General features: G+C 36.3%; 1 protein-coding gene and 1 long non-coding RNA gene across 2 annotated transcripts in view; one reads left to right on the top strand and one right to left on the bottom strand.

The window, feature by feature from the left end:
- The window catches only part of AK5 (adenylate kinase 5), an 83,335-nt gene that overhangs the window by 43,836 nt on the left and 16,598 nt on the right, over window positions 1-22,901 (bottom strand). The window contains exon 6 of the mRNA XM_068200028.1: window positions 19,768-19,959. Coding sequence (XP_068056129.1) covers window positions 19,768-19,959 — 192 coding nt within the window. The remainder of the gene's footprint in view (window positions 1-19,767; window positions 19,960-22,901) is intronic.
- LOC137479506 (uncharacterized) overlaps window positions 1-22,901 on the top strand; it is a 71,510-nt gene that overhangs the window by 28,554 nt on the left and 20,055 nt on the right. The gene's annotated exons all lie outside the window — the stretch shown is intronic.

Consider the following 22,901-nt stretch of genomic DNA (forward strand, 5'->3'; position numbering starts at 1 on the left):
AGATGAGCCTACTATAAATATCAATATATGGAGTTTTCTGACTGGTTCTAGAAATGGAATTTGAGGGTCTGCCCTGAAGACCACTCAGACATTCATCCTGCAGCATTCACCATCTGTCTGGGCAGACATTTATCTAATCTTGAGAAATTCTTCTGCCATTTAGTGTTTTCCATAACTCAAAGCATTAAAAAAAAATCTAAAGCAGAAATTTGTTTGTGTTTACCTATTAGAGGGATTACAGTTTAACTTGTGTCAAAACCAAGGCTTGTGGAAGAATAGGTCTTAAAGCTGATAATATAACAAAACTTTTGGGCAATTTATTATCAATACACAAGGAGCAGCTTTGGAATCTCCTTGTTGATAGGAAAAGAGTGGTCCTAATGTGTGCTAGGTAAGACATATATCATCTTTGTGTGTATGGGTATAGGTATGCATAAAACCCAGTAAATTGTAATCAGTTTGTGTCTGATCATTATTGTGTAGGTCCCACCAGACTTGCAGAGATGACAGACTTGCTTGCTCATTAATAGCATTCCTCTGAATAATCCTGTTCACCATGAAAAAACACATGGTCAATCTCAAAATGTTCTAAAGGTTCCAAGAATTTGAAACACCAACTTTCCTATTCAAAGAACACCAGCTGTGCTTCAGCATTCTGAAAAGTCTGGGCTTTGTAATGAAAGCTTATATTGTCACCCAAAGAAAACCAATTATTTGCAGCTTGCACACAGATTCAGTTTTTCCCTCACAAAATGAGAATTGTAATACCCTGAGCCACAAGAAGGCAAGGTAGCTTCCATGGAAAAATTATTTTTGAAAGGAGCTAAGTAACCTTGTGAGTTCTGTACTCCACTGAAATGTGAAATAATTTAAAATTAAATCCTTTGGTAATTAGTGGAGGCTTGAAAAAAAGATAAACGGTGCTCAAACAACCCTAGTCACACAGAACAAACAGCAGTAAAACCTGTATTTTTAGCAGAACCTGTCTAAATCCATAGGTTGCTTTCCTTACTGAAAACAAATCCCTACTTGCTTCAATACATAGCTCTTTGCAACTAAGTCATCTAGGGGTACCTTAATGGATGTCTCAGTTTAATTATAGTCAAGGCTTATGTTTTACAGAAGTGTAACTTCATTAAACATTAACTGTATTGTTGTCTGCATTGAGATACTCTTTACCAGTGAGATGCAGGAAGAAGCAAAGTGTTTCTTCCCTGTGTGGCCAAAGGGGTTTGAGGTCTGACCCTACTTTATGGCATTTCCCTCCATGAGGCACTAATGGTGCTTTTGCTCTATGCTGTCTCAGTTTTGTTGGGACAGCAAAAGATTAGAGAGGACCTCAGTGGACAAGAACACCCCATTCCTTTATGAAACCAATCAAAATCTCTGAAAGGTTTCACAAACCTTCCTAAAGTACATTTGGGGGTTGTACTTAGTTTTATTATTTTTTTAAGTAAATGATGACTGGCTTAATGATGAATTCTCTGGAAAATTTATCTCACTTTCACATGAGCATTGTTGAATTGCAGAGCTTGTCACTGGCATGGTGTTATATAAAAATGATGGAAAATATTTTCTAGATCTTCTGTATTGTAAATAATCGCCTTAGGAAATGCAGGTGGCTGTTGCAGCTTGCAGAGAGAAAATGATTATTGTTCCTAAATAAGCACCCAACAAATCCCAGCCAACAGAAGGAGCTCCACAGAAAAATTGTCTGATTTATTGAAAATAACAAATCTCACTGGTCCATGATGATAAATGGAGGTTTGGTATTACCATGTGTTGAGTTAAAGAAAAAAAGGCAGAATTTTCTCTTCACATCTGTCAGGGGACAAACATCAAGGAAGCTGCAGTTAATTAGAATTTTGGCTGAGGGTGTCATTCAGCCTGGCACTGCCCCTTAGGGACTGTTTCACCTCCAATGAAACTGCTGGTTTTTGCAGGTAGTTTATCTAAAACATTCCCAAAATGGGGGAGATGCCACTAGCCTTTCAAACTGGAGTACAGGAAAGCTAGTAAGAAATCTGATTTCAGCAGACTTGCAGGGAATTCTTGTTTGTGCAGCTTGAAATAAAGTTAAAAATGGAGAAAGCATTAAAAAAAAACACAAGCAAACTTGTAGTTAAATAACATTTACAACAGTAGATGAAAATGTCCTTTATTTTAGGACATGATAAGTGTCAATGAAAAGAAAATAACCCATGTCCAAATTAAACATATAACATTGTGGTGTTTGGCACAGGGGTGAAAGTTCCTGTATGCTCCATGCAATGTCAGTATCCACAGCTAATAAACTGGAGGGGCTTCCAGACAGGTTATAACAGTGATCTTTTTCCTGTACCTTTCCATGGGAAAGAAAAACTTTAGAAGTTATTATATCCAGAAGACAAAATTGTAAGATGCAAGAATGAAGAGCACATGAGACAAATTCAGAATGGAAGTAAACAGCAAAATTTATTCTGAGGTCACTATCTTTACTGCTTATTTTATCACAATTTGCAATGGATTCCCCGTTATTTGAAAATTATAGATTATTCCTAGAAAGAAAAATATTAATAAAATTAAAATAGGATCTAATTCAGTCTGCAGTATTGCTCTACATAGCCAGAGCTGTCACTTCAGGCTTTGTAATCCATTAACCAGGTCCATGGAAGTGAAACACAATCGTTGTTTAGGAAGTGGAAAAATTACCCATATATTATCACCTGCAGTGAGGAACAATTTCTTCTTAAAGTTAAAAAAAAAAGGTTTATCCACAGAAAAGAGAACATGGCTTCTTGTACCATGGTTTTCCCATGCTTTTAAGAGACATCTAGTTTAGAAGTCAGATTGCACCACTGTCCCTTAAGTGTTGGTATTTTTGGTTGAAAAGTTGACAATCCTAGTAATATAAGGAGATTAATAAGATTGAACAAGTTGTAATGATTTTCAGCAGCTACAAATGCCACAAGAACACACTGTTATTATTCATCCTGATTTAGGTAGGGATTTGCTCCTGAAGGATTGAAAACAAATAAGAACTGGTTCTATTTTACCCTTGGTAATACTAAAAGGTGAAGTGAGACACACTGTTGAGGAATGGGTGCTGCTTTACCATTTTTGGACACCCACACAGAAATCCCTTCATTACTGTTGTTTCATGCCGAGTTTGCTTCTCTTAATAATTACAATTATTAACTTGTGCAGTTACTTCTAGAGAGAGTAGGAAAATCAAAAGAAAAACACTAGCAACATGGGAAAACAGAAATATGTGAGGGAAAATATATAAGGTAGTATAATAACCACTGGGATGGGGGTGTGAGAAAAATTAGTTGAAGATTGTATAGGAAACCCAATAAGCAGAGGCACTGAAATGAAGCTGGAATGTGCAGACTGGGAGTTCAGGGAACTATTATAATACCATATATAGTATAATATATTATATAATAAATAGTATAATATAATACTGTTATAAAGTATTTTTTGTGATCCACTTAAAACCAAAAAAACTTTCAAAACACCAGAAAATGGCAGGATAAGGACATAGGGGAGAGATATTTCTCTCTAATCCATCCTCTATTTCTAATATTTTCATTATTTTCCATCAAATACTCCAAAATCTCAGTTTAATTTTGCTATTCTATTTTACCACATACACAAAAAAACCTACAACTGAAATTACACTAGAGCTCACCAATAATTTTCAAAACATTATGCATTAGCAGAGGTCACAAGTTGGTATCAGAGAGAAATTTAGAACAAAACTGAACTGGAGATATTAACACCATTATTACCCTAAGGAATACTCTGGGTTATCTAAAATAAGCCTCTTAGCACCTTTTTTTTTTTACCACAGGAGTTCCAAAGAGGATTAATAAATAATTGCAGAGTCCTCATACATCTACCATTAGTTTCTCAAGTTCCACTTGTAGCTAAGGATCTATTGCTGTCACTGCTACTTGTAAACAAGCATGGGGGTAAATGTTCTCCAGCCCTGAGTGGAGCTGACAGTTATGCAGCAACTGCTGGTAGCTTTTCTATATCCCAAACTCATGCACTCAAAATAGGTGCAATTCAAAGCCACTAATTTTGTAATTTTTTTCTATTTTTCTAGTCACAGACCCCTTTCTACTAATTTGGCAGTCCATAAACAATGAGATTACTACAAAACACAGGCTTGGGGTGGTTTTTTTGTTCTTAAAGTGATTTTCTCTTATTTCATGCTAAATTCAACAATTTAGTGCCATGGCACACAAGTGTCAGGGTGTTGTGGCAGTTTCCCTCCCTTCACAGTAAAACTGCAAAGCCAGCTTCCATACTTGGAATATTGAACCGAGCAACAGCAAGGAAATGGTAACTCTCACCTGAAGAAACAACAGTAGCAGAAGTAATAGCCTGTCTTTGTACATTTATGTGGAGTAATAGCTTTTGATAGGTAGACAGAGGGAGAACTTCTGTCTTTTATGCTGTGATCATTTAAACAACAGCCTGACTTACAGCAGTTTTCAGCTGATAATAATGAGCACCTCGGGCAGTGTGGTGGCAAGAGATGATGGGAAAGACACGGTGCAATTACAGGCCCCTGCAGAGCAGAAAGCAGACAAACTGAAGGAGAGTTGGATGTGATTGGGGATGAGGGGAGAAATCAATAATTTGGTGGCAAGGTAACAGAAAATTAATGGACTTGAGAGGATGAAGCAATTGCTTGTTTAATAGGGAAGCTGATGATGCCACAGAGTGGGTTTGGAACATATACATTTTTCATAACACTAAGATGCAAAGCCTTTCTGCCTGTACACATATTCAAGAGCACTGGTTGGTTACTTTTTTCCCAATAAGGATATTCATCAGGAAGGCTGGTGACTATTATGTGGAAAGCAAATGTATTGCTCTTTTATTAGCACAATCATTTTTGCATCATGCTCTCCATTCCTTAGAGGGACTCTGAGCTTCCAGTAGGCATCCCCCACCATATTTGTATCTCTAACTCTGTTAACCTGAAGTCAGTTTAACATAGTCAGTAATAAGCAATTCAAAATATTTCAGCAGTTTCTCTATACTACCATGACCCCTACCATAAATATTCTATTTATCTTGGAAATTGTCAGGTATCAGAACCAAATTAGGCAGCATATGCATTATTTCACATAGCATTTAAAAGGACCTTATTTGCATGTGTTTGTTCTGGGTTATCTGACTTTTCAGATAAGTTACTTCTAGCAGGAACTTTTCAAGCTATAAATACAGCCAGCATCTCTGCATATAAACTCTCTGTGCACATTCACTTTGGAAATCATTGAAACCTTGCATCCTGACATGTATTACATCTGTTTAGCAGCTTCTATAGCAAAGTCAACTATGTTAATTATTTTTGAAGATTAATTGAAATCAAAGAAATGCTTTAGTATATGAACATACAGAGATCTTTTCTACCTTGGAAGTAAAAACACTTTTCCTTTTTTTAAAAAATACACATTCCACTGTTGGAGTTATTTTCACTATGCATTTACTTTTTAAAGGAAATTGCTTTTAAAGAGGCAAATGGTATTACAAAGAAACAGAACAGTGGTGTTGAGCATCCAGACAGATCACTTCTGAAGAGCTGGAATGGAAAACTTAATTATGGTCTGAGTTAGGAGATGCTCCATGAATTAATTTTTACTCTGTTCCTGTAAAACCCAGGAAAACATTCAGCCTGAGGGAGAAATCATCTTACTCTCTACCTCCACTGGGTCTAGAATAAATTGTTTGATTTTTTTACTTTAATGCACCTAACCCCAAAGGAAGGGGAAAGACATTACTGATTACAGAGTCAGGTATGACTCGAAGCTGTCCAAATCCTCACAGAGCTTTAACAGCCCTCTGTGCCTTAGCTGGCCTTTCTTATTTACCAGAGCTCAGTGATGCTGCAACAATGAAGCATTAATGTAAAATTCAGTGTTTTGAAATGTAGACAAAGGGCAGAGAGGTACAAACAAGTGGCATGAAGCTCAGTCAATAAAAGCTGTAATTGTCACTTTGCTTTATACAGCTCAGGGACATCACAGAAAGATCTAGAATAACCCAGCTCTTCCTCAAACGCCTTTGGTTTTTCTTTCCACAATAATAATGCTTGTTTTCCAGTAGTTTTTCTTTCATCTTTATCTATGAAGGCTTCTATGAGGCTTGGATGTGCCCTTGTTCTTCAGGTTGAAATCTCTGGGAATAAACCAGTTAAGGATCAGTTTCTACAGCACAATTCCCTTATTTCCTCCAGTGCCCCATGAGATGAATACTGGAATATTCACATTCCCAGAGTCCCCAGTTCAGTGAAACAGCTCTGATCACCAATATGTTCAAATAAGTGCTTTCCTCAATACCTTTTTTTTTTGCTATTTTTGACTGCAACAGCGCTTCTCAGGCAGAATGAGCCCTATAACTAAATAACATTAACCAGTATGTTTGTGTGCAGAGAGACTTTTCCTGACTAAAATTTTTTAAAAAATATTAATTTCCCCCTGCCTATAGAACTCCTGTGTCATTCTTTCGTTTAAAACAAAACCAAATAATTTTCTAGCATCAGCTCCCACAGCATGTACAAATCACAGACAGGCAATCTGAATAAATATACAGAACACTGGCTTCCCCAAAAAGTCCAATGAGCAACAACTGTAATTCAAATAAGAAAACAAAAAAAAATTAGAAAAAATCAGAAATAAATGACATTTCTTCCTATAAATACTATTTTCTTCTATTGACAGTTTGCAATTAATTTCAAAGGAAAACACTGATGCTGCTGCCAAATATAGCCAAATATTTCCCTTTCAAGATCAATACAATTTCTCCTGTTGGCTGTTTTGGGAGAGATTTTGAAAGCAAAGTACTAAATTATTGTTGTCTGGTCCTTTACTATTAGATGACTTCATAACAATTATTACCAAAAATACAATTTTTGCCTATGTATCATCACAATTTTCTAAGGAAGAATGCTACCATATGAAACCTACCAAAAAAGTGTCCTGAGTTAATTTCAGCTGCAAATTCAGCCAGTTATTCAAGCACGAGGACTAATGACTCAGCTGCAAGAACAAGTATGGGGTAAACCATAGGCTTAAACATTGGATGATGCAGGTGTTTCATATGCAAAATCTGCATTTAAGTCAAGAAATAATGTGACATTTTTAGTCATCTAGGACCTTAGCAGCACAAATAATTTCATCTGCAATAGCTGTAGCTTTTTAAAATGGAATTTCATACTGTAAGAACTGGAACGTTTGAAAATTTTTGGCTTTTCTATTTTCCTTGGAAGACAAAAAATAAATTTTATTTCCCAGTTACACAGTTCCTGTGTATTTAACTAAATTCTGACCCAGGATAAGCAGCATTTTCACTGGTGGTCTCTATATTAATAAACTTCATAAATGGTATTGAAATCCTTGATAATAAGCCCTCATTTGGTCATCTTGAGCTATAAAGTACTAAATTTTCATGAAATAAATGATTTATCTCTAGAAGTAGGACTCGGATCAAACAGGATAATATTCAGCAGATGTCAGTCTGAGTTCAGAATGGCTCATAAAGCCAACTTCCAATTGTACTTCTGCAGGAAGGATATGAGCTTGTTTCCTGCAGCAAGAAGTGAGCCACTGCTATTTTAACTTCTGTACCAGAAAGTTCTGGTTTGACATCTAAATTATTGGAGCATGTTGTTTCAGAGCAAAAAGGAGACTACTTGATTTATAAATGAAAGCTGGCAAGCTAAGGAGACACTGACAGAAAAGATTGCTTTAGTCATCCCGGAATATGACATTCTTGCATCTAGCATGTATTTTTTGGAAACAAATGTAGGACAAAATCCCACATGATTATGTAGGCTGAAAGCATTTTTTAAATATCATAAAACACGTGGATGAAGTGGAACTGATTGACATAATTTATTTAACTTTTTTAAAGCTTTTGACAATATTTCTTCCCAGAGGCTATTAAATGAAATATAATTTTAGGGAAGCCCTAACTAATAAAATTAATTTATTATAAAAAGCATGATAAATGTCCAAGAAACGTCTTGGCACAGAGAATGGCCAATGTATTGATCAGAAAACTGGAAAGCACAAATCAGAAAAATCACCCTCACTATGAAAATTAAATCTGAGAAAGGATAGGGATGTGGAAAAGAAATGCAAGCAATGTGACAATAATGTGTGTTGCAGGAGAATGATGAAAAAAAGACCCAAGAAAGATCAAAATAAAGCCTCTGTAAGCTTTCTTTTATTACAATTTCACAACTTTCCCTCTGGCTGTTTGTTTGAGCTAAGTGCTTCAAAGAATAACTGAAACTCCAACATGTGGGGTCTAATACATTGTATTAGTATTAACACATTGTATTAGTATTAATACATTGTTAAACTATAAATAATTTATTGCAAATGCAAGCTAAGCAACCTAAATTGAGTATTCTTATAACATTATCTATAAAAACAGCTGTAACTGACTTTTCCTTCAATATATGCAGAAAATTAGAACTTTTGATATTCTAAACCAGAATCCACCACTTCACATTTACTGAACAGTAATTATTTGATGACTGGAGGTTTCTCTGCATTAATATAGTTTTGGTTACTGCTCTCTATCATGGCAGCTTCTTCACCTCTGTTTCTCTGTTGGAAGAGACACGTGGTGCTGTTCCTCACACTGAGGTCCTTTGGCTGTTTTCAATGTGACCTGGTAGAAGAAATATCTGTGAAGCTTCCACCTTTCCATTTGCTGCCTAGTGCTAGTATAGGTGGTTCTGACTGTTTCAACCCTTGATTGCTTTGGCAGAGTAAGCTCAATCTTGCAGCTGCATAGTGATAATAATTTTTGCTGGGACCCCAGCAAAACATGGACAACGACTTACAAAATGAAGTGCATTCAAAGTGTTTGTCTTTGTAATTTAAACCAGCTAAAAGTACACAGAAAGTCTGCCTCTGCCAACCTTCCCCCGTGTTGTAGTAATGGCTGGGACTCAAACAGTGACTAGAAAGAGTAGCTATTTAGAAAATTTAGCAACCATATATTGTTTTTAATTTACCTTAAGATAACAAATGTGTGATTTATGTTTGCCTTTATTATTAAAATTTTACAACTGATAAAAATATTACTAAAACCATTCATGTGATCCAGAGTGAACAGCATAGGCTCTGGACCCTAGCACTTACAGACCTTGGAAAACAGGAACTTAGTCTTTTAAGTTAATATATTCAGCAAATGTAAGAAGTTCTAAAAGCAATTTGTAGGGATAGAACAAGTTTATTATTAAGATTTTTGATGTTTAGTTTTGATTACTTGGATATCTTTAAGCCTTAATTTATGAAGGCTTAAAGATATCTTCCACTGCACTTTTTTTCTGTTTACAATTCTAATTAAATAGAACACATTAAAGAAATTGAAGGTTTGTTTACTTTTGCAGTGAAACTACTTAAAGTGGAAAAAAAGACAGTGTGAATACATCCCAAATTTTTTGCATATGAAAGGCATTAGGGGGATTTTATGTACCTTTTCTCCCATGTGGTTTAAGTTGTAGTGAGATAGAACACGAAATATTTTGAATGTTCCTTTCTCTTTATATAACTTTTTTGCTTTAATTTTTAATACATTTACTTGCATAATCTAACAGTAAAAATATGTTTTAACAAAAAAATTGTTAAATGGGTTCCCACTGAAAATCTCCTAATTAGTAATCATTAATACAATTCCAATTCTCTCCTTTTGCATATCCTAAATCTTATTAGCTCTTGTAACTCTTACAGAATATTATATCAAAGGTAAATTATTTTTTTCACTCTAAGGGTCACCATCTTCTCCAACAGGCATGATAAATATTAAGCAGGAAGTATCAATACTCATTCCATCTAAAAGTGGACTTGTGATAATTTATAGAACCAACAACAAGACTCGCAGAGTTTTCAAGACAGTTCAGATATGCTAAATCTTAAAATTCTTAAAATTCTTAAAATTAGTTTTCTACAACTTTAGTTCAAGCAATGACTATATTTCATACAGCCATTATTGCTACAAAGGAAAGAAAATTTCCTATAGTTTGTACTACAGTGTTCTAGTTCCCAGAAGCTTTTGGAAGTTAGTGTCCAAACTTCCAGAGAACCGTCATCTCTTATTTGATTCTATTAGTTTTGAGAGTAGTCTCCACTAAAAAAGAAGAAAAATAATTTGGAGGCAGATCCTAATTATTTGTAAATTATAATAATATAATATAATATAATATAATATAATATAATATAATATAATTATTATAATAACTTGTAAATTATTATTATTAAAATTATGCCAAGGAAGACAGGGAAGTGACTAAATCCAAGTATTTCATAAAACAAAAGATCTTGCAGACCCTTCTACACTGATCAGAATAGCCTTCATTTCTTTAAAAGCCTTTCATTGGATCTGAGGAGGTTGCTGGCCTCCTCCTCCCTCCAGTGTGGGAATCAGGAGTCTGCAGAGAGCCCATTAGCTGCTGGCTCTGCAAGCACTTGGTGTTGCATACCAGCTAATTTAGCTCAACACTCTTCTGCCTCGTGTAATGAGACCCTTGGTACTTCCCTGCATTTCATTTCCAGTAGGTTCCCTGCACACCCTCCTCTCGGAGCAGCACAACTCCTGTACACACAGAAACAGTCATTGGAGAAGGGTGGGACACTCTCTATGTGCTTGTTCTCATCCATACTCCAGTGAAGAAATGCTCACAAGCTTCTATTTCTGCTTAAGACGTTTTTATTTGTCTTTTTGCATCCTCGAGCCAAATCATGTACTCAAAAAAGGTTAGATTTAGGCCTTGTTTCATACGGCAAATATGAGTTATCTTCTAGTAAATCTTTTTCCAAGGCACTTTAAAAAAAAAAAATCAGTAAAGGTCCCCATGCTTGTGCAATTCATGAGGAAAAAGGGAATCTTGCAATTTTAAAAAAAATTTTTCTCAATATAAAAAGATCAATTGTAACCTTTAACCCTAAAGAATAACTACTATTTACAAGGTATCTTATCAGATTTGGGTTATAACAAACTGTCGCGCAGCCTTAACAAGAAGCTATGAAATAAATTCTTACAAAAGTTCCCACTGACAGGAATGGTTGTTAAGCTCAGCATTTCAGCAGAGGCATCTTTCCAAGAAACACTGACATGGTTTCTTTTGCCAAGTGTTGACCTAACCTATGAGAGAATACCAAAATTTGTTTAACTTATTCTCTATTACACTCACCCTCCTAAATTTACTGATTTTTCTGAGGAGTGGTCTCCTGGCTGGAGTTCAAGGATATGATGAATAGTCCTTAAAACCAAACTCATTTCAGAATTCACATGGCTCTTGGCCCTCTTTCTAAAGATCAAGAGATATGAGGGAACATGACATGCGTAAATGAAGAAAACCCTCTGTTCACAGTACTGGAACTGAGCTCATTTGTGTCTTGCACCCCATGAACAGGGTCAGAGATGAAAGCTAAAGTACCCACAAAACCTCTAATGGCCATTACAGCAGACTGAGGTGACATAGAGCCTGACAGAGAGCAGAGAGAATGTTCTTGCAAAAGAAACAGAAATTACCTGCCTTGGGGTTTTGTGAATCTCTTTGATGTAGAATCTATATGGTGAAATTCTTGCAGTAAGGTGCAGATACAAAGAGGATTACTGGATTTTTTTTTCCAATGTTTTAGGGACCAAAACATTTAATGGTGTTAGAGCATAACTATGCTCTTTTCAGTAAAGCAGACCAAAAAAAGCCCAGAAAGCAGGACATGGCAGGAAACTAGGAAAGTATATTTTCAAATTGGCATCTTGCAGTGGTAAGAGAGGGAGATGACCTTGGCATTAGAAAAACTACAGTGTTACCAAAATAGAATGGATGGTATAATACAAGAAAAGACAAGACCTGGCATTCTATACAGAGCAGAGAATTTTGAAGTACTGGTATTGAAAACTTGAATGTGGAGCTTCAACTTGAACTTGACATTCTGATTAAAGACGGAGAAATTCAGTGGAGTATGTAATGAAAAAATGTTAAGATTTGCCTAAAAACAATGTAGTTTTAGCAATTTTATTTTTAACAAAACTGATCAAGAGGTAGCATATTTATGAACAATCCTAGATATACATAACTGATCGTAGCAAACTAGAGTGAAAAGATGCTACATTTTGTGCATTAATTCTTCATTTCTTTTACCGTGACTGGTGTGACTGACTGTTGGCACAAAAAGAGATGAACAGTTGAGAATGGGGACAACAGTTCTTCCTCCACAGAAAATTACAATAATTTTGACTTCAGTGTTATAGTTATGTCTTGTGAAGCTTCTTTTCCTGTTTTATTATTTAAGTAGATTACTGAATTGCAGAATGGGATATGGGGACAACAAAGTAAACAGTTGTATTCACTATCCATTAGTGAAAAAAACTGCAGTACTATGTAAGAGGGAAAGATACAAACGTTAACTCTGGAAGTAGGAAAGATGATAACTGAGCTGAAGGATACAAAAGCATATACAGTTATAGCAAAGACAAACCACACAGGATTCACAAGAGAGCCTCTGCCAAGAATTTTAGGTTATGTCTACATGGTAAAAAGTGATGCTGTGCAAAGATGTTTGTGCTAACACTAAATGATGTACCACAGTTATAAGAAACACTAAATAGCCATATTAGTTGTTTCCTGATGTGTAAGTATCAGTGAAATAAGGAGCAAGGATATATTACTTCAGTGAAGTGCTGAGTTGACACAATACTGGTGTTTTCTTAATTAGGAAACACTTCATATAGTTCTTCAAAGCACTGCTCGGTAGATATTCTTTAGCTGCATTAGAAAAAATTAAAAGTCCTTCAAACAGCTATCAGAAATGCTCAAAAGGATACTCTGCAACAGGGGAAGTGCCCTAGGGGAAGGCTGTAGTTCTCACTTCAGTGATGTCTAGTGCAGTGTGTACCCTGAGTCACACAATGGATGAGTAACTTTTCAGCTTTCTCAGTTCTCCACTAACACTGTCGCTGCATCTAACCCTGTTAAGCCTAAATAAGACTCCAGAATATCAGAGTAAGCCCATAATGTTAAGAGGATCAGACTTTCTGCTGACAGTTTTGATATTTAAATGGCTTCAGGTATCATTACAATGCCTGAGCATTCACAAATCTGAATACACGTATCTTTATGACGCATTAAAAAATAAGAACATTTTAGGCCTCCCCTCTCTTTCAGGGTACATCTACAGGAAAGAAGGAACAGGAGCAAATGCTCTAATACTCCCAGAATGGTACTAGATTGGATTACTAGAGACCAGTTCACTCAGTCTCATTTTGCCCTTTGAATTAAAGGTGAGAGTAGTATAACAGAAAAAACGTTCAGTTACCACGTGCATAAGGAAATAGAAATAGCTAACAACACCTAATAATAGCAACTTAGATGCTATAAGCAGTGATAGATTCAGAAAAGAAGGATGCTAAACACTGAGACTGTAGAGCACAAGCTATCAGATGTAGTAACATTTTTTTAGCACTGTGAGAGCTGAAAGCCCATCTTGATTCTACTGAAGTAGCAACTTTCATGAGTTAATACGCAAATTTTCTCCATCAAATGACAACAAAGTGGTTTTTACATAAAATCATGAAGTCACCATCTATGAACATTTCACCGGTGGGAAAATTCACTGTTGGCAATTAGAGCTGGAAATCACTAAAAACCTTGGGAAAGAAACTGGTTTTTTAGAGCAATACAGGGCTGAAATGCAGTTCTTCAGCTGGATGTTCACAAAATCAGCTGTGGTTCAGGACAGGAAAATTTGCTTATGGATGATAAATATTCCTGCTTCAATACAAAAGGTCTTCCCAGGGAAGAGATATTTTCTACAATGTAGTTTCTTAATAAATCTCATCTAAATAAGAAAAATTAATCTTCTTTAAGCATCACTTTAACTACAAGAACGAAATTAGAAGCTGCTATTCACCCAAAGGACACAGCTTAATTACCTTAAGATGAACTGTTTAAAATAACTTGAAGAATATTTAGGACACGTTATTTTAAACATCTCCTACAGTTCATTCCTCTGCATGATAACTTGGCTTAATTACTTATCTCAGTTTTAGTTTCAGATCTGTAAAAAACCAGTCTGTTAATTTTAAACATGTTGCAGCTTTCACAGTGCCAGAAATGGATAAAATCTGGGATAGTATGGCTGTCAAAACCAGCATTCCCCCTCTCTTTCTGGAGTTCCTAAATAAGCTTGGGGCATGCATTCATCACTGCCTAATTCTATAGCCAGACTGGTCAAAGTTTATTTCTTTTTTTTCAAAGTTGTCTGCTTCATTCAAGTCACTGGATGTACAAAAGGCAGGGCAGGTTTCAAAAAGCTTGTTGCTGTTTAAATTATCATACTTCCAAAGTTAGAAGAGAACATAGTGTTGCACTGATACTGTTCACCTCAGCAAAGAATTTCTACCCTCAAGGTTTCTTTGCATGCTTCTATGTACACAGATGACAAGTTTCCATCCTTGGTCATTCTCTGGCAGACACTGGTATTTCTGATATACTTGTTGACATAAAGCATAAAATGGGAGACTGAAAATATTTTGAAAATTGGAAGTGTTTATGGTGCACATGCTTCTATATATGCACAAGTTACTCATCTATCATTCCCATATAAAATGTGCATATATTTACAAACAGTTTGTTTACACTCATTTCTAGATAAAATTCATTTATGGACCTTCTTTGTATGTTCTTCAAAATCTCACAAAACAGTAACACATAAATAGTGCTGAGACGCAGTGTAAAACCTAGCAGTGATTAGAATGTGTAAACTTTCTCTAGTTCAGCAGTTTTACAGGAAACAGTTCCAGGTTCTTGCTCTTAGCCCATTTTTTCTGCAGAAGGGCTCTCAAATAAAGGAGAGACACAGAAAACCTTAATTTTCAGTGACTTTCTGTGACTGCAAAGTTCTGGTTACTTGTTTTACGCTTCAACTTGCCTTTCACTGCTTTAAATCACCAAAAAAATGAAAATGTGATAGTTATTATTTCCCATCCCACCTCTAAATTTCCCCCTACATAAATTTTAAAACTATTATATAACCATATATATTTATGGAGATAGGTAAAGATTTACCATACAGTAAAACAGAGGAGGACTCCTGAATATCAACCAAAACCTCTGGTCTCAAGGGTCCCACAAACAGCTGCCTATATTCCTTGTTTGATTTGAAAAGGTCTTAAAACATTGAAGGTTTGCTCCAGATACTCCAGACTGTCTGGGTTCCTCTTTGTATGTCCACTTGGTCATACCCAAGAAGCCAGAAGTACTTTGAAGATCCTACATAGTAGTCATGTTAAAAACACATTAAAAATGTTCCTAAAAGACTGTGCTTATGGCTGCTGTATTTTTAAAACTACTGAGAGGCATTTGAAAATATTTTGGTGGCATTGGGCCAATTAATAAGAAATCTCAGCTCAGTATCCTCTAGAAAACAAAGCAGGTTCAAATCCCCATCTCGGACCTGTGGGGAGAAAGGCCATGCTCAGACACCAATGAGGCTACATTTGAGGGAAACCATTCCTGCCAAGTCTGTATCACTTTGCAGCCGAGGATGCAAGATCCAGGCATCAGATGGCACGTAAATGAGATTCTGAGCCTGCAGCAGGGAGGTGAGAGCACGCGGGGGAGGTGGTGGCTAACAGTCCCTATTCCTAGCATCACGTCAGGGAAGGAGGAGTGGGATTTTTAAAATTTTCTTTTTAACGATTGTTTAATGCAAAAACTGAATGGGTGCGCACAAATATTGGCACCGAGAAAACAAAGGCATCTACTCATCCTGTGCTCTGCCAAACCAGATGCATGTTCCTCCACTGAGGAGAGGATTCTCTGAGCTGGATTCTGGTTTGGGAGACATGCCTGGCAGAGGCTGCCATTGGGACCTGGAAAGCAGGGTGAAAGTTCCTATGAAGCCTTTCATAAGAGTTTGAGATCAGTGAGATTTGAGTAGACCTTGGGAGCTGCTTAAAGGACTGCAGGACCCACATTTCTCTAGGGACGGGCTCAAAATTAAAGGAAGAGTGAGTAAGTGCAAGTCTTTTGGAATCGGCATTCAGAAGCAAACAAATAAAAAGCCCAAACTAGCACCTCAGGTTGGGCAGCTGTATGATAACAGAGAAACTTTAGAAATAAACTATATCTTCAGCAGCATTTTGATAAGTCACAGCCTTTAGATAAAGTTCATGTCAATGTGCAAGTTCTATAGCAAAACTCCTTTTTTAACCAAAACAAGAGAAAACATTTATATAACACAGCTCCATGGGGAATTTTTCTGTGACAGTTGCCAGCCATTAGGCTTGTTTGATGCTTATGAGGGCAGACAGCTACTTCCCTCACCCGCAACTGTTTAATTTCTAAATTTGTGCTCAAAATCCATTTCCAGCTTCAGCTACTTTTTCTGGGTTCTCTTTACTTCTCTGACTAATCTGAATGTCATTTTAATGTTTTCATAGGCATGGTAAATTCCCTAAAAGGACAAGTGGAACAATGAGGATATCAGAGAAATCCACATTTCATGGATGCCACGGGATGCTGTCTTGCTCTGGCTGTTTAAATAAGGACCAGAGTCTTCTTTTAATGTTTAGTATTTTTGTCTCACTACAGCCAGTCTTTTATTTTTTCCCCTTAAATGCACACAGACTTATTAATGTATCACGGTTGACATTGCAGCTCTAAGATTGTAGAGAGTGCGGGACTCCAGGTCGGTTTGGATGGATGAGAGATCTCTGAAGTCAGGTCTTAGAAGATGTGGTTTATTAAAAGGGGGGAAAGGCCCTGCTTGGAGTTGCCAGGCACAACTTGTGGCAGGCCCAGGGAGAGAGGGAGAGAGAGGGAGCGAGGGTTCCAGGTGAGGGTCCCAGGGGAAGGTCCAAGAGAGCGTCCGGTCCCTCGGGCACACCTTATCAGGGGGCTTCAAGGTGGGCTGGAACAGGACTTGGGCCAATGGGGTCACAGATATCTGATACTTCAGGGGAGGGTCACAGGTGTGGGATGAACCATACATTGGGGGTGAGACAGAGCATTCCATTTGACCTTTGGACCTATCTGCAGGTAAAGGGCATTGTTTAATCAGAAGGGGGGACTGCTTTCAACCTGGCTATACTATTGTTTTCTAGTTATTCAGTAGTCAAGGTTTGTTATTTCGAATCTAGTTCCCATCTCAATATCTGTATTTTCCGAATCTTTTGCCAGGCAATCATATTTATAAGGTTTTCCTATTTCATCTTCCCCAACAAAGATTATGTAGATTCCCTGTCAATAAGGCAGACTGGACCAAATCCTGCCTCCAGTCAGAGAAACTTCTACTGCTACAACGATGAGCTCTGTAAACATTTTCTGTCTAGACCAAGGGATATGTTCTACAAAGAACAGCTAAGCTCTCTGAGAGCGGCTTTAATAACTGTTGACCAAAAGATTTTTGTAATCCAGTGATCTCCTCTCCAAGAACTACACCATTATCTATAGTGGAATTCAGTCCACATAAACTGGAGATTCGGAAATCTGTGTCCAGAACTGAAGTTCTCTGCTAAACATTAGAGTACTTGAGGTCACCTATGTACCTATATGTTCTCCCTCTTACAACTTAATCAAACTAATATCTCCCCACCACCACCAGTGGTTTTTGTGTGGAGCTATTGTCTAGGTAAACAATACATAATGTTTTAATATTTGTTAAAAGTTCTCAAAACAGTAAATGGCAGCATATGCATCTATTTACATACTCCCTGTCCAATATTGTGTTATTATAGTCTTGATACTTTCTGAATTTAAATTTGAGTTAAGTCAGGTTCTGATTTGTTAGATTACTGACAGATTGTTAAAATTAATTTTAAACACAGACTGTGTGTTGATGAAAATATCACATATTTACTTCTGTTAATTATAATGAACTTTACATATCATTATTCCAAAGAGGGAGTTTTTCAGAAAGGACAGATTTGTACTTCCCTATTTCTTAGAAGTACCATAGGTGAGGGCCTCACTTCTTTCTTTAAAAAAAGAAACCAGGATCAGACTGTGAGAGCAGGTACACCAGGCAGAGACTGAGAACATAAGGCATACAGAGCACCAAACAAGTACAACCTGGGTACTGTAGCAAATTATCACAGATAATTTGCTGTGATAAAAAAAGATGAAGTGAAAAAAAGAGATGAAGGGGAAGACTTACACCTTAGAACCTAACCAATAAAAGCTGAAATGAAGAACTGGATCTTAATTCTATTAAACAAAGTATGTTAAAAGCAGTATGAAATAACTGTTGGAGCATGAAAATGAATATTCTTTGGGAATTTAGATTTTTATTTCTTGCTCATAAAGTGTCTAACAGTAGATTATAATTTTATATACATATATATAAAATGCCTGCTTATTAATAATATTTAGTTATATTTCAGTGAATTTTTCTTTTCCCTTTTGGTCTGTTATTGATGAAGAACAATATATTTATTAAGCAGATGTATAAAATATGAGTTGTGATTCTAAAATTATAACACTCTGTAAGACAAATGGTCCTGCTTCTCTCCCCTGAGTAGAATCGTGGTGCTGGCTAGAAGTGTCTGAAATTTACAGCTTTAAATAGCAGTGACAAGGTGCAGGTAGGGATTGAAGAAAAATGTAAATCTCTTTATTTCCTTCTAGTCAATGTTGACCTTGTCTGACCTTGCCTCAAGGATTCACTCCTCTGGGAATTAGGCAACTGTAATTCTATTTTATCCTGTTCTAGTTCTTACACTGCTCTCATCTGCATAGTATTTCAGTGTCTTCCAGGTTCAGCATTATTAGCAGTAGGATGAATGCTATTTTCTTTCTTTCTTCCTCCTTCTCTAGGGAAATAGCATGAATAAGTGCAATATTTTCTGTATATGCTGCTTCCTTTGTGCTGTAATAATTTAATCTTCATATGCCATGTTGTCACTTCCCATCATAACATTTGCTTTCTTCAAAAAGAAAAGACAATATCTAAGGTGAATATTGTCTTCAGGACTCTCAAGAACAGAGTTAAAAAGTAGATGAAACCTCCATAAGAACAAAATCTTCTGATTTACAGGGCTCATCACAGAGATGCAATTCTATCCAGATGCCCCACATGCTTTATGCACAAAAGCACATATTTCCTGAAGAGATAAAAACACATTCCATAGGAGCACTAGTAAAGGCTATAGAAGCATCACAAAATATACACTTCCTCAACAATAAAGAAAAACTTGCAAGAATCTTAGTCTTCTCATCCTTGAAAACAGAGTTAATCAAAATCCTTAACCCAGAACACATACTCTCTGGAGAAGCTAATGTAATAATTTCCTGGGATTTTCATCTTGAAATTTAGAAAGAATCTGAAGTACATAATTAAGGCTATTAATATTAATTGATGACTTTGCAATTAAGGATGCTTTAACCTGCCATGAGTCTGACCAGCACACAGAATTAGTCACACTTGCTGTGAGGAGCACATACTGATGTGAACTACTTAGGGTATCAAAGGAAAAGAAACAGGCCATCTGTGCTCTCATACCACATGTGGTACCAAGTTCTGTGTGTTACTACAACCAGACACAGTCTGTAACTTAGAACACGCCAATAATTCAACTGTTGTCAACAGCTCAATGAATTAGCTGTCTTTATTAATCACTTAAGTAGGCATGCTATTAACTTTAAACTGAATTAGACTCGTCCAGCCTGTCTTGAAGTAAAAGGTACAAGAAGCCAAGTAAAGCCACAACAATTAAGGTTTCAGAGATATACACTAAAGGACTTACTGTGATAATCAGCCCTTTTTCCTGGAAATATTTAACCAGTGGGATTGCATTCTGCTTGAAATTCATTAGTCTTCTTTGAGTGGCTTTCAGGTTATCATCAGGTCTCCCTTGCTGCTCCGCACGCTTCAGTAACCTTTCTTTCAGCCTTTGACTGGAACATGCCAGAAACACCACCAAATCTGGGGTACAGATCTGTGGAAAGAGTAATTCAAGAAGTCTGATTAAGTTGATTATTCAGCACTACAGGACTCAGCAATTCCATTATTATGTGAGGCTCAGATATGTTACATTTGCGTAAACTGGAACTTGATGTAGTCATTGATTTTCGGTTGTTTTTTTTACGGGAAGTTTATAGGCTTAAGGAGGGGCTTGTTGATCTTATGTGGAAGTTAGTCAATTTGTTTCACCTGATATGTAAGGAAAAAGTGTAATGAAATGTCTCATACTCTGCAGGAATATAGATGCATTGTTTCCATCTAGAAACCCTTTAAGTAAGGTGGTATTTAAAATCCAGCAGCCACTGTGAAGCTAACTGATGGTTAGGACCAGGTGAAAACAGACCTGTCCCAAGAGCCATGGTTTCTTACAACACTTTCTCTATTTCTCTAAATCTCTCCAAATCTTCATGTGCATTTTTCAAGAGGTTGGGTGGGACAGCCAGAAGGGTTTTAATTTCCCCTATCCTTTTCAGTCTGTGTGGTGAGCACTGGTATGTGTCATACCCATCCCTGCACTGTGGTTCAGGAAGTAAAGCCTTGTAGCAATGAGATAAAGAAAAATTTTTGAACTCTAGCTCTTTCCCAGTTAAATATTTATAAGATGCTATCAAACATTTAAGGAAGAGATATCTCTGGTACCTGATGTGGGGAAAGCAGTGATAAACCCACTTTCTTAGGAATATGGCTAAATATTCACAGGCAATCTTTGGAGGTCACTACTACTTAGTACCTATGGTGAATAAACCAGAAGCCATAGAGTCTCTACAGATCTTTTAAATACTTCCAGGGATGGTGACTCAACCATTTCCCTGTTCCAGTGCTTGACAATCCTTTCCATAAAGCAATTTTTCCTAATATTCAATCTGTTTCCATAAAGCAATTTTTCCTAATATTCAATCTGAGCCTCCCCTGGTGCAACCTGAGACTGTTTCCTCTCACCCAAAAGTCACTCAGACACCTCAACTTGCAGGCTTTTACAATGTGGCTATAAATGTATATAAACTTTATTCATAACATCTGATTTTATTATTTCCTCCATGTGGTTGTTGCAAAGAAATCTACCTCTCCTTAAAGTTTTTACTAGCTTAGTGCTGTCTTTTAAAACATACTACAATTCTCTGTAAGAAGCATTTAAGATGCAAACAAACAAGTTTTTGTCTGATTACAGATTAGAAAGGATTTATTTGTTCTCACATACAAGCACAAAGTAATTTCTGCTGTTTTTACTTACCTGAACAAAAAAGTTCATACTTTAACTAAAAAACCAGTGGCTTCCTGTTCTTGAAATGACATAATCTAGTTACAATGCAAATGATGGTGGATGCTCAAGAATGTTAAACAGACATTTTTCTCATTATGTTTTCTAACTACAGAAAAATTTAGTCTTTGTTCAGCTTGATGCAATATAAATTTGAAAGTCAAATTTGAGCTCTATAGCAGTATCTCTCAAGCATCTACATGTATTCTAACTACTACAGTGTAAATAATAACTGATTTATATCTTTATGTTAATTATATAGTTGTTATAATATGCTGTTATAATATGTTGTTATTGAGGGCCAGAACAAACAAATTAATATTCTGAATGCTCTCTCTGTCTAGGTCTCTCTATCCAAGCATGTTAAATTGCATCAATACAACCATATTTCTAGCCTGAGTAGTCAAAACTTCTTATGTGGACAATCTGGAAAATTAAATTTAAAAAAAAAAAATCCCATCTAAGCTGGGTTTCTGTCATTTGAGAGAATACAGCATGAAGTATGGTCTGACCTTTTTTTATTGTCAGGCTGAGTAGAAAAAGTTTCTTAGGAAGTCAAAAGAAACCAATATAACTTCTCCGGCCTGAGGTGGTGGTAATTAGCCTTTACAAATGAGGTCGCTGACAGAGCAATATATGGATATGAGGAAGCAGAAAGTGGTGAAAAAGCAGAGCCATATTCAAACAATAAAGGACAGTCTGAAAAGCAGCACTAGCAAGAAAGATTGTGGCCTCTTTATCATTACAGAAAATTAAATAGGATTTGAAAAAAAATCAAATTATTTTTTACACACATTGTAGATGATTGGAGACATGAGCACACAAACTACAAAGATAATAGCTCTGGTAATTATTTATGAATATCTATTAGATTTTGAAAGAATTAACCTTATAACCTGTTTTTTTTCAAATAACTTCGAGTGGGAAAGACGCTCTCTCCTACTTCTATCACATGTACCTCAACGTCAACAAAACCAGAGTAACTTTCCCTTCCCTTTTCAGACAATTGTAAACAGACAGTTAATCTGTCTGTTCATGAAATGAATTAACTATGAAAGTTAATTTTACTACCACATAAAAACTTTAAGGCACATAATTATTCACATGAAACACTATGAAAGTAAGTTTCTGTGTTAAACTTTCATGCAAATGGACATGATTAAAAGTAGCTTGGTTAAATTAAGGTTGCTTCTCTAGTAATAGAAGAATAATGAGGAATTTGGGAATTCAAAAAGCATACAGTACTAAAAAAACCCAAATTATGACACAGATAGGATCTGAAAGAAAATGCTACAGATTTCAAAGCCTGTTAGTCATGGAACACTGTCTGATGAAAGGGAATGGCTGATGTACCTTGCAGCAGACTGAGCATGGAGACGTCTCAAGTCCCTGTGTGGATATCCAGCTGATTGAAGCTTCCTAACGTACATTACACAGGGATTCAGAAATTATAACAATCAGGGATCTACTAAAATGGAGGACAAAAGGAGTTTATACAAGTGAGTAGTTTTATTTAGTACTTCCATTTCTGGGTGTCCTTATAATAGTGGCAGAAAGATGGTAAGAAATCTTCAGATTAATTAAGTTTAATTATCTCCTTTTGCTTTTGAAAACTGAAAGTTCTCTACAGAATCTGAGTACTGTTGTTGTTCTCTTTT

The sequence above is a fragment of the Anomalospiza imberbis genome, chromosome 9, assembly GCF_031753505.1.
Source record: "Anomalospiza imberbis isolate Cuckoo-Finch-1a 21T00152 chromosome 9, ASM3175350v1, whole genome shotgun sequence".
Taxonomy (NCBI): Eukaryota; Metazoa; Chordata; class Aves; order Passeriformes; family Viduidae; genus Anomalospiza; species Anomalospiza imberbis.